At 34.3% G+C, this 15,475-nt stretch overlaps 1 protein-coding gene across 1 annotated transcript in view; it reads left to right on the forward strand.

Moving 5' to 3' along the window:
* uacaa (uveal autoantigen with coiled-coil domains and ankyrin repeats a) overlaps positions 1–15,236 on the forward strand; it is a 36,369-nt gene extending 21,133 nt beyond the window's left edge. Inside the window, exons 9-16 of the mRNA XM_056478506.1 lie at positions 709–743; positions 3,043–3,123; positions 3,234–3,261; positions 3,411–3,451; positions 7,020–8,177; positions 10,332–10,463; positions 13,770–13,835; positions 13,921–15,236. Of these exons, the coding sequence (XP_056334481.1) occupies positions 709–743; positions 3,043–3,123; positions 3,234–3,261; positions 3,411–3,451; positions 7,020–8,177; positions 10,332–10,463; positions 13,770–13,835; positions 13,921–13,992 (1,613 nt within the window). The 3' untranslated portion in view covers positions 13,993–15,236. The remainder of the gene's footprint in view (positions 1–708; positions 744–3,042; positions 3,124–3,233; positions 3,262–3,410; positions 3,452–7,019; positions 8,178–10,331; positions 10,464–13,769; positions 13,836–13,920) is intronic.
* The last annotated feature ends 239 nt before the right edge of the window (positions 15,237–15,475 follow it).

Below are 15,475 nucleotides of genomic sequence, written 5' to 3' on the forward strand. Positions count from 1 at the left end.
GGTTTGGAATTGGATGTTTTATAAGATTATTTATATATTTTTGCAATTATTTTGCATTAAACTTTTGCAGGATTGCAAAACAATTACAAAATCGCAAAAACTAGGGGGTCTATATAATTATTATAATATTATTTATTTTTTATGTTTTTGCATTTTAATTCTATGCATCTCTAAATTTTGAGTAAACTCAATCTCTAAGTCAGAATTGAAAGATGACCATGCAATTGTGGGGAATGAAATCACATTTCTGAGGGAAAAAAAATCTGAATTGTGGGATATAAAACTGTAATTGCAGAAAAGTTACTATTCTGAGCAAAAGTTAGCCTCTTTTAATTGCGACTTTATAGGGTATTTAGCGATTCTGACTTTATATTTCAAAATTCTTACATTTTTAATAATTTTTATAGTTTTTGTCTCACATAATTATCTCACAATTTATATAGTTTATAAATTGTGAGATACAAAATGCTGAGTTTATATATTTAAAAGTATATAAAAAATAAGTTTTATATAACAAATTCTTTTTTTTTTAATCTCAATTTATGTATTGCAGTTTTTTGTATATCTTTTTTTTGTTGTTCTGTGGTAGAAATTGGCCTGCATGAAATGAAGGCATATTCGTGACATTTAAAGCAATCCTCTACAATGTTTGTGCATTTGTAACAAAAGCATTATATGCATTAACATTTCTCCCTATTTTGTTTTCAGCTAAAGACATTGGTAATTCACAGAGGACTCCACAGGTAACGTTGACATTTAGCTGACAGATTATCTGTTTAGCAAATGCACATTCACAATCAAGTTGAACTATTAGTCATTCAAGACTGAAGAGGAAGTTTACAGCAGACAGTAAGGCCATGGGTTTGCTGCAGACAGACTAACTCAAAAGCTTATTATTGATTTCACTGCCATCTAGAGTCTTAAACGACAATCGCAGTGCACTTTAATTAAAGCCATCCTAAATCCCAGCCACTTGTGAATGACTGGTTAATCTCTGCAGTGATGGAAATCAATCTGATGAAATTTAATGTCATCTTCAGCTGTTGATGGAGAGGAATACTGATTGTTTTTGCTCATGGGAATCAAAATAGTTTTTTCACTTCTGACATATTGAGTCAACCTTCATGACATGATTCATGAAGTATTATTGGGAGATGCATGTGGTTTGGGTAAATATATAGGATGAAGTTATATGCAGTGCTGTATAGACTACCTAAAAATTCATTACCGCAACAATTCTTGTAATTCACAGGAATATACTGTACAAATACTTTAATATTTTTATTAAAAAAGAGATTGTTCATAAAAGAAAAGAACTCCATCTAAACTATGGCTGCACAATATTGGTATTGCGATAGAAACACAATTTCACTAGATGTGTTGAATAACTATTTGGAAAGATTAATTGTGAGGATTCTGTAGGGAAGTGCATATGCATAAAATATAAGAAACAATCTACAAGCATAGATGGATTCAATAAAGAAAGATACAAATTATATAAACAGCATTTTATTGTTTTTTGAGGAGTCAAACTGTAATTGAAAAATCAAATGATAAATAAAACTGCATAGTCTTTGTTTCATAAACAATTAATTTGTTATTAATAAGTTAAAAAAAACTAACTAAATGCTTTTAAAACCCTCACACAGTCACAGGCCTCAAAAACACTTGCAAAATGATCAATTATAACCCAGACTCAACATTGCATATAATTTCGATGTGACTATTGTGATATTGATGCTGAAAAAATATATTGTGCAGCCCTAATCTAAACTGTAGGTGACTTTCTTTTTTCAGCACAACATTTATATAATGATTTTCTAATTATATAGAAGTATAATTGTATAATAAGAAATGTATATTAATATTATTATTTTATATTAATTTATAAATTATATTTTAACATATTAAAAATATAATAATAATTCATCATCATTATTATTATTAACATTATTATTATTATTATTATTAATTTATAACATTTATATAATTATTATAATGTATATTATTATTATTTACAGTTGAGGTTAGAATTATTAGCCCCCTGAATTATTGTTTATGTTTGTTTATTAATTATTGTAATATGTTTATTTTTCCCCCATTTTCTGATTAACGGAGAGAAGATTTTTCCTGCACATTTCTAAACATAATAGTTTTAATAACTCATTTCTAATAACTGATTTCTTTTATCTTTGCCATGATGACAATAAGTAATATTTTACTAGATATTTTTCAAGACATTTCTATACAGCTTAAAGTGACCTTTAAATGCTTAACTAGGTTAATTAGGGTCACTAGGCAGGTTAGGCTAGTTATTGTATAATGACTGTTGTTCTAGCCAAAATAAAAGAAATAAGACTTTCTCCAGAAGAAAAAAACATTATCAGACATACTGTAAAAATTACCTTGCTCTGTTAAACATCATTTGGGAAACATTTAAATTTAATAATTAAATTAAATTAAATTTATGTATGTATGTATGTATGTATGTATGTATGTATGTATGTATGTATGTATGTATGTATGTATGTATGTATGTATGTATGTATGTATGTATGTATGTATGTATGTATGTATGTATGTGTATAAATTATAAGAATGTAATTCAAAATGCTTTCATAATGTTTCAGACACAAGTTATTATATTAATGCTCTCAGAATTTTTTTTTGACATTGTTAGATCATCCCATCCACATTATATTAATGTACTTAGAACATTTCCCTAACATTCTTAGTAAGTCAAGATTTTATTATAGAAGATTTTTTAGTTATAACATTTCAGTCTCATGTTAAATTATAGCTCTCAGAAGATTATTTAAAATGCTATAAGAACGTTCCATTCACATAATATTAATGTTGTCAGAAAATTATTTAAAATGCTATTAGATCATTCCATTCACATTTATATTGATGTTCTCAAAACATTTTTTCTACTAATGTTACAAGAACATTCCTGAAATTTTATTTCAATAATGTTGCATGCTATCATTTACACCTTTTCTTTTTAATTATTATTATTTTGTTTTACATCTGAATTCACAGGCTAAACCTCCACCGGCAGGAACTGGCTGGACCAAAGCAGGTTCAGTAAAGGCAGAGAAAGTTTTATCAGAGCCCGTAACAGTGAGTTTCTTTAGCGGACGACTTTTGATTAAGTCTGCTATCAGGCAGCTGATTGCAGTCCTGTGATCAGTTGAGAATGTGATCTGTAATTGGTTGTATCTGATTTACAGAGGGAACATGGCTGTCACTCCAATGAAGGTAACTGAGTGCTTCTGCTTTTATTTATCTTATTTTTAAAATGTACATATTTTTATCATGGCAGAGGATCAGGATTGCAATCAGTCATGTCACAAAATCTTTCCTGCTCTGGGCCCTAATGTTTTAAACATGTTTTCTTGTCCCTAAAGGAAAGGGTGCCAAACAAGGTCATAATCTGGATGCTACACAGGTAAATGGTCTTGATTTTTGTGTCTGCAGTGTTCTCTTAAATGGGAACAGGATCTACTTTTAGGTTTAGTTAATGCTTTGTTTTATTATGCATTTGACCTTGATGTCCTTCTTACTCCACTTTGTCCATTTATTTTTATTATAAGATTTACATTTTACTTTAAGGTTTTTACTTTATTTACCACAAAATACATTAATGCTATTCTCAATAAATATTTCATGATTTAAATTTTTTTTTAGAACTTCATATTTCTGTCTTATCTTGTTTTAATGCTGAAGACTTAGTCTGAGTTTAAGAGTTTCCTATGTCTCCTTTCTGCACTGTTTTTCAGCATGTTTCTATTTGTCGTCATAGTTGCACATTGTTGATTTAGTTTGTTAGTTTTTACTTTGTATATTAAAGCTCAGTTTCTGTTGTTCTTCTTCCAGTGCTGTTTGTGGCCTATCATACTGCTGCATGTGTGAATTATTCTATTCTATTTTACACTGCCAATTAGTTTTACTTCACCTGGCTTTCTTCTAATATGTGACAAGACAACTGCAAGAAAAAGTCACAATGCAGAGGAAAACAGTCAGAATTCGTAAATTAAAACTTTGACTTGCAAGAGGTAAACCTGTAGTAATAATAATAATAATAATAATAATAATAATTCCTTGCATTTATATAGCGCTTTTCTGGACACTCAAAGTGCTTTACACATTTTTGGGGGGAAACTCCTCATCCACTACCAGTGTGCAGCATCCACCTGGATGATGTGATGGCAGCCATATTGCTCCAGACCGCAAACCAACTGATTGGTAGAGAGGAGAGAGTGATTAAGCCAATTATGATATGGGGATAATTAGACGGCCCTGATGGAAAAAGGTCACTGGGCAAATTTGGTCAAGATGCCAGGGTTAAACCCCTACTCTTTTTCAAAGACGTCCTGGGATTTTTAACGAACAGAGTCAGGACCTCAGTTTAACGTCTCATCCGAAAAATGGCACTCACTGACAGTATAGTTCCCGTCACTATACTGGGGCATTAGGACCCACACACCCTTGCTGGTTTCACTAACACCACTTCCGGCAGCAACCTAGCTTTCCCATGTTGTCTCCCATCCAAGTGCTGACCAGGCGCAGCCCCGCTTGGAGACAATGTGAGAGTTGCAGAGAGCTAGCAGCCGGCTAGAATTGCAGTCAAGTCAGAAAAATGTTTATAAATTTAGATTGTTTTTCCTCCTTGAAACTTTAACAGGTTTATAGTTTCTCCGTTCTCATTTAATTTATCAAAATTGCGAGTTTTAAATTTGACTTAAAATACAAAAATATGAGTTTATATACATCAATGAATACATTTTTGCTACTTTTTTTTAATATGCAAAGTTATAAATTTTTTTTGGCCTAGTATGAATTTACTCCTTATAAATGTGATGACAATATAATAACAGAAATAAATAGCATAAATTTAAAAAGCTTTATTTTGCCCCATTTTTGCATTATAAAAGGTCATATTTTGTTTTTTTGGGTCTTCAACAACAGGCTGATTTGCATTTAAGGTCAAAAAACACTTTCATTTTCTTATAATATGCATTTATTTTTGCCTAATTATCCCAGCGACTCCCATATGATTTGTTCAGCTATTCATTTGTTCCCAAACCCCTCCTTTGCATGAGGCTAATCTGCGCTGATTGGTCCGATGACCCAGTATGTTGCGCCCAAGTAGTCAGAGCACGGAGTATATGTGTGAGCCCAATGCAGGAATGCATTAAAGCAATGCAGTTAAACACCAACATATTCCTCTTTTCTTAACCACACAGTCAGTATTACTCCACACAGTGGCAAAAGTTGAACTATTTTGAAAATTAATTGTGCTGCATGCGTGAGGAACAGCTGACGGTGGCCATAGCAAAGACAAACGGCAGAGGATCGCGAGCGCATTTAAATTGGTAAAGGAAGAAGCACGCGTCCCATTTTCAACGTAGTTTTGGATGCGCTTTATGAAATAGCCCATACAGATTTAACCTGAGAGGTACATTACAAGCACTGATCTATAACAGATACGTAATTGCAAGCCGTGCAATGTGATTACAAGTTCTGATTAACAACATATTTTGCAAACTACAGAAAATGAGGCAACCATTTTAATCACACTTCACATTGTGTAGGTAAGGGAAACACTTACAGGATCTGCAGGAAGAAGAAACTGGACTATACAAACTGTGTAACTGACAAATTCCCATACATTAGTAGTCTTTGCTGATCCTTCCTTTTAATAACAAATGGCTGGCAAATCCGACGCTGCAGCTTAGGTTATAGGGTATATGCCGAGCTAGTTTCCCATACTGATAAACTTCCGGTGACTTGTTATTGTGAGTTTTTTTTTTTTTTTTTTTCCATTTTATATGGTTCCTTTTACAGCATCGATGTTAATTCAAATACAATCAGTTAAACAGACTTTGGCATTCATTTAGTTGCTCAAGCGTAAAACGAGACAAAAAGTCGTTTGCTCGCGCACACACCCGTCAGAATCGGCAGGTTAGCGCAGAAGCTCCATTGAATATACTGGGGTAAAATAAATGCTCATATTATAAAGACATGGCGGGGAAAAATTTTATTTAATGCAGTGCTACCTGTACAATCTGAGACCCACTTCATATTGGATATCACTCAGCCAGTGGAGATCGCTGATTTTTAAAGAGAACTGACCTTAAACGTGCCGATTTTGCATTGGCATACAATTAGCCGGAAACGATTAACCCAGGTTACTGGCAAACTAAAAGTCCTATTAGCATGCTTCGGCATGTACCCCATTATATCAATCATCAGAAAAATGACAGGAACAAACACAGCACACGGTTGGCTATACTGTGGTGTTGTGACCATTTATTCCCCACAGCCGCATGTCTGGCCATATCTCAGGGATAGTAATCTTTGCGTCATCATCAATCTCATGATCCCTCGCACTCTGCTAGTGTCTGAATGGAAAGGCACGTTCACGTTTTACCAGATCGGGTAGTTCATATTTGGTATTGTTTTGTGTCGATGGCGACGAACGGCGAATCATTTAAACGACTCAGAGTCAAATCTTTTATTAATAAAAATTGATAATTTTTAAACAAGGTGCATTTAGATTTAAACCTCAGCTGGATGTTTTCATTCATTTAGAGCTGTGTTGGACAGTAATTTTCAAAAACCCATAATAGGGGCTCTTTAACATACAAAAACTATTTTCACTCAATAATTGCATGTAGATTTAACAGTTACGAATTGGCAAGAACAATGTTGGATTACATTATTATGAAATTTAGAAGTAAAAAAAATACAACAAATTAAATTAAAACCCACTAAATAATTGTTTTATTAATGTTTTATTTTTATTTCAGTAAATCAAGTAACATAGCTGAGTCACTTTTATAATGCAAGCACTTTTCTGACAGTATATAGAGATTAAAGGGCAAAGTCCTCAATTGATGTCATCCATATTTTATATCCCATATTCATCAAACTGAAAATTTACTGCCATTGAATTTAAATCGAGACATGAAAGTGTATCTTTTACTTTAACATTAGCCTTGTGAATTATTCAGGTCAGGCCCCCACAGTCGGCTCCAACACCTGTGAGATCTGCCCCGATGGAGTTACTGCCCGGCGAGGTGGAGGCCCTCAGGAAAGAACTGCGAGATGCACGACGGAGACAAGAAGCAGCAGAGTCCGAGGTGCACAGGCTGGACAAGGCACTGGCTCTGCAGGCTCAGGAATATGAAGCACTGAGGAGATCCAGCGAACAGGCTCTTCACGCATCCCACAACCGAGCGTGGGAGCTGGAGGAGGCTTTGGGCGAGGTTCAGAGGAGGATGGCAGGATCAGAATCTCGCGTCAGACAGATGCAAGCTCATCTAATGGCCGTCAGAGAGCACTTGGTGGAGGAGCTGAGAGTCCAGCTTCATGAGGTTAAAGGTCAGCGGGAGGCAGCTGTAGCGGAACTGGGAAGGATGCAAAAGGAGCTCCATCAGAGCAGGAGGGAGGTGGAGAAGCAGAAGGAAAACCAGAACTCCTTGATGCAGGAACTCAGCCGACTTTCTCAGGAGCTGCTCAGTAGGGAAGAACTAATAAACACATTGAGAACCAGGCTGACAGATATGGAAACCAAGCAAGCTGAGATGTTTTGTAAAGAAGCTCAGACGCCGTCAGAATGGTGCAGCAATCATGAAAAGAGCACCATCACTGAGATGTGTGGAGATAATGTTGATCTGGAGAACTACATTAGCAAGGACGAGCATGCGGTTATAGCTAGCTCACTGAAGGATGCACTGAAACAGGTTGAAACCAAAGCCAACGAGGCTCTACTGAAGCACCAGTGCATTCTGGAGGAGAACCAGAGCTTGCTGACAGAACTTCAAGAGCAAAAATTAGAGCTGGATACTATTCAGGAGGCTCTGCAGGCCAGGTTTGTTCCCGCTGCCATAGTGGAGGAAAAGGAGAAAGAGGTAGAACAACTCAAAGTGGCTCTGGCAGAGATGGAGAAGAGACCAAACAAAGTCCCAAACACTAAAGAAGAGGGCGTTCAGACTGAGGAACAGAGGTCATGCTCTAGTGAGGTGCAGCATAACCAAGTGTCGTCTTCTAGTGAGAGTATCAGAGCACAGGGAGAAGACGCTGGAACTGCAGGGGAAAATGTGAAGAAAACTGAAATGGAAAGCAAATGTCACACAGCTGTGAATCAGGAGAGCACATCATCAGATCAGGTATCTGATGTACATTCTTATTATTGATTGTGTACTTATTTACTTTGACATTTATTGATTTAACAGTTAAAGAGCCCCTATTATGCATTGTAAAAGGTCATGTTTTGGGGGTCTCCAACAACAGACTGATTTGCATGCAAGGTCAAAAACACTTTCATTGTCTTATAATATGCATTTATTTTTACCTAATTATCCCAACCACTCCCATATGATTTGTTCAGCGATTCATTTGTTCCCAAACCCCTCTTAGCACGATGCTAATCTGAGCTGATTGGTCTGATGATCAAGTCTGTTGTTATTGGTCGACTGCGTTCAGCACGAGACAGAGAGCAATGCTCACCATGGCTTATCAACATTGTTGAAGTAGTCAGAATGCAGAGTGTATGTGTGAGCCCAATGCAGGAGTGGATTAAAGCAATGCAGTTAAACACCAGCGTATTGCTCCATTCTTAACCATAAGTAAAGACAGCGACACACATTCAGTATGAATCTACACAGTGGCAAAAGCTGAACTTGAAACTTGACCGCAGCACTTGTGTATGAACAACTGACGATGGCTATAACAATGACAAACGGCACAGGATTGCGAGCTCACAAACGCATTTAAGTTGTTTTCAACTTGGTTTGAGACGCGATCTAAGAATATAAAGAGTTAACCAGATACAGTGAAGCCGTGTGGAGCAATTACAAGTAACAAAACACAATTAAATTCATATTTTGCAAGCTAGAGAAGACAAGGAGGCAACCATTTTAATTACACTTACTTCCACTTGTGAACTGGAGGAAGAAACTGATCCATGAACTATGTAGTTCCTGTACTGAAGTTCCTGTCAAGCTCTGACAAGTTCCATACATCAATAGTCTTTTCTGATACTTCCTTTAACAAACGGCCAACAAATCCCACAATCCCAACAAATGTTTAGTCATTAATGTTCACTCATCTTTAGTCATGATCAGTGCCACACACACCCGCACTCTGCTAGCTTTTGAAGGGAAACGCGAGTTCACATTTTACCGGATCCAGCACAGAACATACTTGGTATTGTTTCATGTCGACATCGATATGAACAGACAAAAGATCCGGACGAACGGCAAATCATTTAAAAGACTCCGAGTCTAATCTTTTATTAAAAAAAGGATATTTTTAAACAAGGTGTACTTTCAGATTTAAACCTCAGCTGGATGCTTTCATTCACTTAGAGCTGTGTTACACACTGCATAGAAGGTCATTTTCAAAAACCCATATTAGGGGCTCTTTAACCTTTATCCATAAAATTAGGACTATCGCACTATGTTATTTTTATGACTGTTTTGTCTTGCAGATCAGGTCTGCACTCAAGATTACAATATTGGATAATAATGACAAATGATTTGAATCTTGATGCAAATACTGTAAAAACATGTTGAATGTGTAATTTTCCAAATGATTGAATGTGTTTTTGAAGTTTGAAATGTGAAGAATAGACCAATACTAAAATTATGATATATTTAAAAAGCAAGTATTAAAATGATATACTGTATTGTCAATATGAATTAAGATATAACATTTTAAAAGTCAGTTTACATCCAAAAGAGATGAAAAATGAAATGACACTAAAATAATTTGACCTAAATACATTAAAATATTATATTTTTAATAAATTATTGAAATAATAAATGATAATAATGGCTTTAAATCTGTAAATTTTAAATGTTTAAAAATGTTGAAACATTAAAATAACTAATAAATGGTTAATATTTAAATTCTATAGCATTTTTTTCCAAATAATTAAAAAAACAATAAACCTAAATGCTAAAATATGTTATTTAGAATGATATTAAAATTGATGACAAAAAAAAATTGGTTAAATGGCTGATATAGGAGTACTTTGTCTGAATAAATGAATAAATAGTTAAACATTTATGATAATATCAGTCATTTTAAGTGCTACACAATTAATGAAAAAATTAGTAGAGCAATAAATAAACCAGGATTCAAATTATTTTGGTTAAATAATTTAAGAATTATAAAAGCCTAACACTAAAATGGAAATAGTTAACAAGTAAGTCAAAAAACACCTTGACCACCATGTTTTTAGGGCAAGCCATGCTGATTTTTGTAAAAATAAATAAATAACAAAATAATAATCTAATTACATGTGTTCTCTGTCTCAGGGGTCTATAGTGGAGCATGAGGGCCAAATGTTGGCTCAGGTCAGCATATCTTCCTTAATTAGTTCCTGTGAAGCATCACAGTCTCACAGCTCCCTACAGGCTCAGGTCTACAGCCTACAAAAACAGCTAGAGGTTAGTATCTCACTGATTGTCCTTCTCTGACCTTTAGGATGTTTCTTTGAGGTTCTTTTTGTTGGTCTGGAGTGGACCATGCTTTTAGCGAACATTGGCCCAAAATAAGTAATTGGATAGGCCTGCGATTAGTCTCGGACGTCACACTCTGACCAACACCGTACACATGACTCACAAAATGGAAAGCATTTTTGCTCAAGAGGTTTTGTAGTGGTCTTCTTGATGGAGGAACTCTCATCACTTGGATTCTCTGTAAGACATGTATGCCATTTCTGCCTGGAGATAAAGTTGTCGTGATGGCTAGTTCCCTTGTAATACAAGAAGAAAGTTGTTAGTATTGTAATTGGATTAGCATTTAGCACTCATCATGATCAACTAATGGCTCTGTTTATACCTGCTATTAAGATGCATTCCTGCTGACCCCTAGCATTCAAATCTATCTTAGTTGTCCGTTTTCAACCAATACAAGTTTATATATTATGGAAGCAAATTAGCTCTCTCTAGAAAACTCTTCTCAGGCTAGCCTTACAATATGCAGTGAAGTTGAAGACTAATAAAGGAAATCCTGCTCAGCATCCTGTTTTCTTAACTCCTCTAAAAAGCTTGTGTGAGGGAAAACTAAGACATATCCAGCCTTTTGGGTTACTGATCGAACCACGTTTAAAACTTCTCAAGGTAGGACAAACATATTTCTGCAAAATACTGGAAAATAAAATAATAATTTTACAGAAGGAAAAATGTTTGGGTGTTTTTTAATTCCTTACTAAATCCATGTACAAACTAATAAAATACATTACTATTATTATTTTGTATATGGATTTATACACATTTTACTTCTGTAAAATCCTTGGAATCAAAATAATTATAAAAAACGAAAATCTTAGATTTCAGAAATCAGAAACAGAAATCAAAAAGAGCTTTATTGCAGGTATGTTCACACATATGAGGAATTTGTTTTCGTGACAGCTTCTACAGTGCAACAGAATGACAGAGACAGGACAAAAAACAGATAATAATAAATATATTTTAAAAACAGAAGTCAATAGTGAATGCAAATATACAAATTGACATGTGTATGTACAGCTATATTATCATTTACAATGTTATACGTGCAGCTGTTATGTGCAAATTAGCATTAAAGTATGTTGTTAAATAAGTGTATATGTGTATAAAAAGTAGTGATGTAACAAGAAATTGAACAATGGATTCAACAAGAAATTATAAATCTGAAAATCACCCAAATCCTTGGAAAAATAAATAAATTAATAAATAACATTTTTTATTTCAAAATCTGAAAACCACCTGAATGATTTTTAACAACCTAAAAAAAAAAAAAAGTCAAAGTCAGCTTTATTGTCAATTCAACCAAATGTACAGGACATACAGAGAATCAAAGTTGGGTTGCTCTCAGCCCCTAGGTGCCTAACATATAATAATAATAATAATAATAATAATAATAATAATAATAATACAGAAAGTATTATTTTAAAACGAAATGACAATAAATACAATTAAACATGTAACATAATCAAAAAATATAGTAAAAAAAAAAAAAAACAAGTAAGAAAGGTTGGCATAATCTCCACCACAAATACATGAAATAAACTTACTTGGTATTTTTGAGTAGGGCCAGAGGGAATCTGCGAACATTTTTTACTATTTCTGCGCAGAATTGTGTTAAAAATCTGAGGATTTATGCAGAATTATTTTGGGAGTATCATAACTAAAACCTTAATATATGAAATAAAAAGACATTTTTAGCTTTTATTTAATGTTTACAATGCAACACAACAAAACAAAACAATTACACTTAAGGACACAAAACACTGTGTATTTGTGATGAACCACCAAAAAAATAAACAATAGCAATTTCAGTTCAATTTTTGTAGCAGAACCAAATGCCATTATCTTGGCTTTGGACATGTATATGAAATATGATATTTAGCTTAAAGTGGAAACCCTGATTAGTTTGCAGATCAGAGTTCACCAAACTTGCAGCGAAATTTTCAACTTCACACCAGCTTGCGTTTCCATCTAGCTGTTTGTGTGTGAATGGAAGTCAATAGAATGAAAACTGTGTGACTGTCTATTAATAACAAAAGCAAAGTTTGATAACCATTAGGCCTGTCATGATATCTTTTCTTGTACGATATATTGCACCAAAAGATATTGCGATTAAATGATATTATTGTCATTTTAAGATCATTTTATGCCACTCATTAAATAATGCCAGAATGACAATATAACATCAGGACAATGCAAGTACACTATTCCAAAGAACACATGATTTTTTTATTCTTAAGAATATTTCATATAATTATAGTCATTTTAACAATTTAATAACTATGTACTGGGATCAGAATGTGAAAATGCATATCCTAAATAAATAATAATAATAAATATTAACAAAAAAGTAACAGAGGCTGCCATATTTGCTACCAGATGTATTTTTAGTCATCAGGCACCCAGTAATTTATAGTAAGTACTATAGTGTTTTTTTTAACCATGCTGACACTGACATCTCTAATAGAGATGTTGCACAATCAGCTAAAATGTTGCTAGAGTTGGTTTTTATAAGCGATTTTAAATATTGCATCACCAAAAATGACTGAGCTTATGTCCATGTGTTGTTCAATTAGTCGACATATTGATTATTGTGACAGGCCCGATAACCATATTAGTATATTATTAGTTTTGTTTAAATTGAATATTTAGTTACTTGATGATCCTTGCTCTCTGTTTTTTTTGTGAACAACTGAAGGTACAGCATGTCCGAAGTTACTTTCACACAAGAGCTGTCATTTTGCTCCATGCACTTCACTGAACAAAAGGTCCTTTATACTAATAAAAAAAGAGGAAAGCCTGAAATTGTTCTTTTATGTCATTGCTGTGGAAAATCCCTTGGGGAAACTTTTAACTTTAAGGTGTGCGGGGTTGAAAATGGGTTGCCAACGTGTTACTTTTGGATGTTTCTTAGCAACATGGGCATCAGAGGACATGAGGTATTATCTTGAGAGGCCTTTGTCTCTGCTAGTTCAACAGAAGCAATGTTTGCAATCCCACAGAGTAACATGAAGATGTCCTGTTATATTAAATGAAGTCTGCAGTGACTGATCGCAATGATCTTGAATTACTCTCAAGAGTCATCTTAACTCTCTTCAAAGTGCTTGCAGCAAAAAAGCAGTTGTTAACATGTATTTTACATTTCTAAATGACAGATTTATACATAATTCATTGTTTTTTGTACCTGATGTGAGGGGGAAAATCACTTGTTTTCTTTTTTTCTTGTTTTTTTTTTTTTTGCAGGAGTCTGGGAGGCATTACAGACATGTGCTTTCAGTGTACAGAACACGGTTGCTCAGTGCAGCACAGGTAGCATTTTACTTGCTTGTGTTGTATAATGTATGTTATATAATGCTCTTTCGAAGTAAACTTATGAAAAGGGCTGCTTTTACAGGGTTACATGGATGAAGAGGCAAGAGTGGCTCTGCTTCAGATCGCTAAAATGAGGGAGGAGTGTGTGTGCTGAGCATTCATGTTTGCTGTTCCTGAATGCATATGTTTGTGTATATACATTTCTGCTCCAATATCTAGGATCTGTAAAATATTTTTTGTGCTTATCATGACTGCCGTTATTTGATCAAATGCAAAGAAACAGTCATTTTACAATTTTTCAATTATAAATAATAGTTTTGTTTTTATTTAAATGTCTTAATTTTTATGTTCTGTGATGCATTTTTTAAATTATGTCTTATTATTATTATTTCTTTGATAGTGTTGAATTTGCGTCAACCTGTTTTAGAGTCTTTACTGTCACAAGATCCTTCAGACATCATTCACATGCTCGAGAAACATTTCTTATTACTGACCAATGTCATTAACTGTTGTGGTGCTTATTATTTTTTTGTGTGAGACCATAACAATATTATGGTGTGTTTAATATTAATAATAATATTATAATATGTGTTTAGAATTCTTTGGACAAAAATGCATTACAGATATATTTACTTTCACTTTTAATCATTCATTCATTCATTTTTTTCCCGGCTTAGTCCTTTTATTAATCTGAGGTCGCCACAGCGGAATGAACCGCCAACTTATCCAGCACATGTTTCATGCAGCGAATGCCCTTCCAGCTGCAACCCATCTCTGAGAAATATCCATACACACTCATTCACACTCATACTCTATGGACAATTTTAGCTTACCTGTACCACATGTCTGGACTGTGAGGGAAACCGGAGCCCCCGGAGGAAACTCACGTGAACACAGGGAGAACATGCAAACTCCACACAGAAACGCCAACTGACCCAGCCGAGGCTCGAACCAGCGACCTTCTTGCTGTGAGGCGACAGCACTACCTGCTGCGCCACTGCGTCGCCCACTTTTAACACTAATAATGTTATGTAGGATTTAAATTTTTTTTTTTTTGTACGAAATCTAATTGGCATATTGGATAATTTAAACTACAAATAAAATGTAAAATATTCAAAATCCACATGTATTTTTGGTGACTAGGTGTCTAGTGGAAGTTGACTGATGTGTCAATGAAAATGAAGTAACTAAAAACCTATTTAACCCATTTTACAAGATGTAGGATCATGATGTAAGATAAGCCTTTGGTATCTCCAGAATGTGTCTGTAAAGTCTCGACTCAAAATACCCATCAGATAATTTATTATAGCCTCCAGAATATGCCCATTTGGTGTCTGAGTACATTGCAGCTGTTTTTGTAGGCTGTGGCTTTAAATGCAAATAAATGCTTCTCCCATGCACTGTTCCCACATGTGTGCTTCCCATCATGCCTTGCCTCAGATAAACAGCACAGTGACAGAGACAGACACGGATTAACCTGAAATACAGCTCATTAACAGGCCCACACAGAATCTGCGCGTGCAGAATTCCGCAGATTTTTAGCCCCTCATTAATTCTGTGTGTAAATTTGTATTTATTCAGTTTTTTAAATTAATTACAGTCATATTATTGACTAATATGAAATTATTCATATGAAT

The sequence above is a fragment of the Danio aesculapii genome, chromosome 18 (genome assembly GCF_903798145.1).
Source record: "Danio aesculapii chromosome 18, fDanAes4.1, whole genome shotgun sequence".
Lineage (NCBI taxonomy): Eukaryota > Metazoa > Chordata > Actinopteri > Cypriniformes > Danionidae > Danio > Danio aesculapii.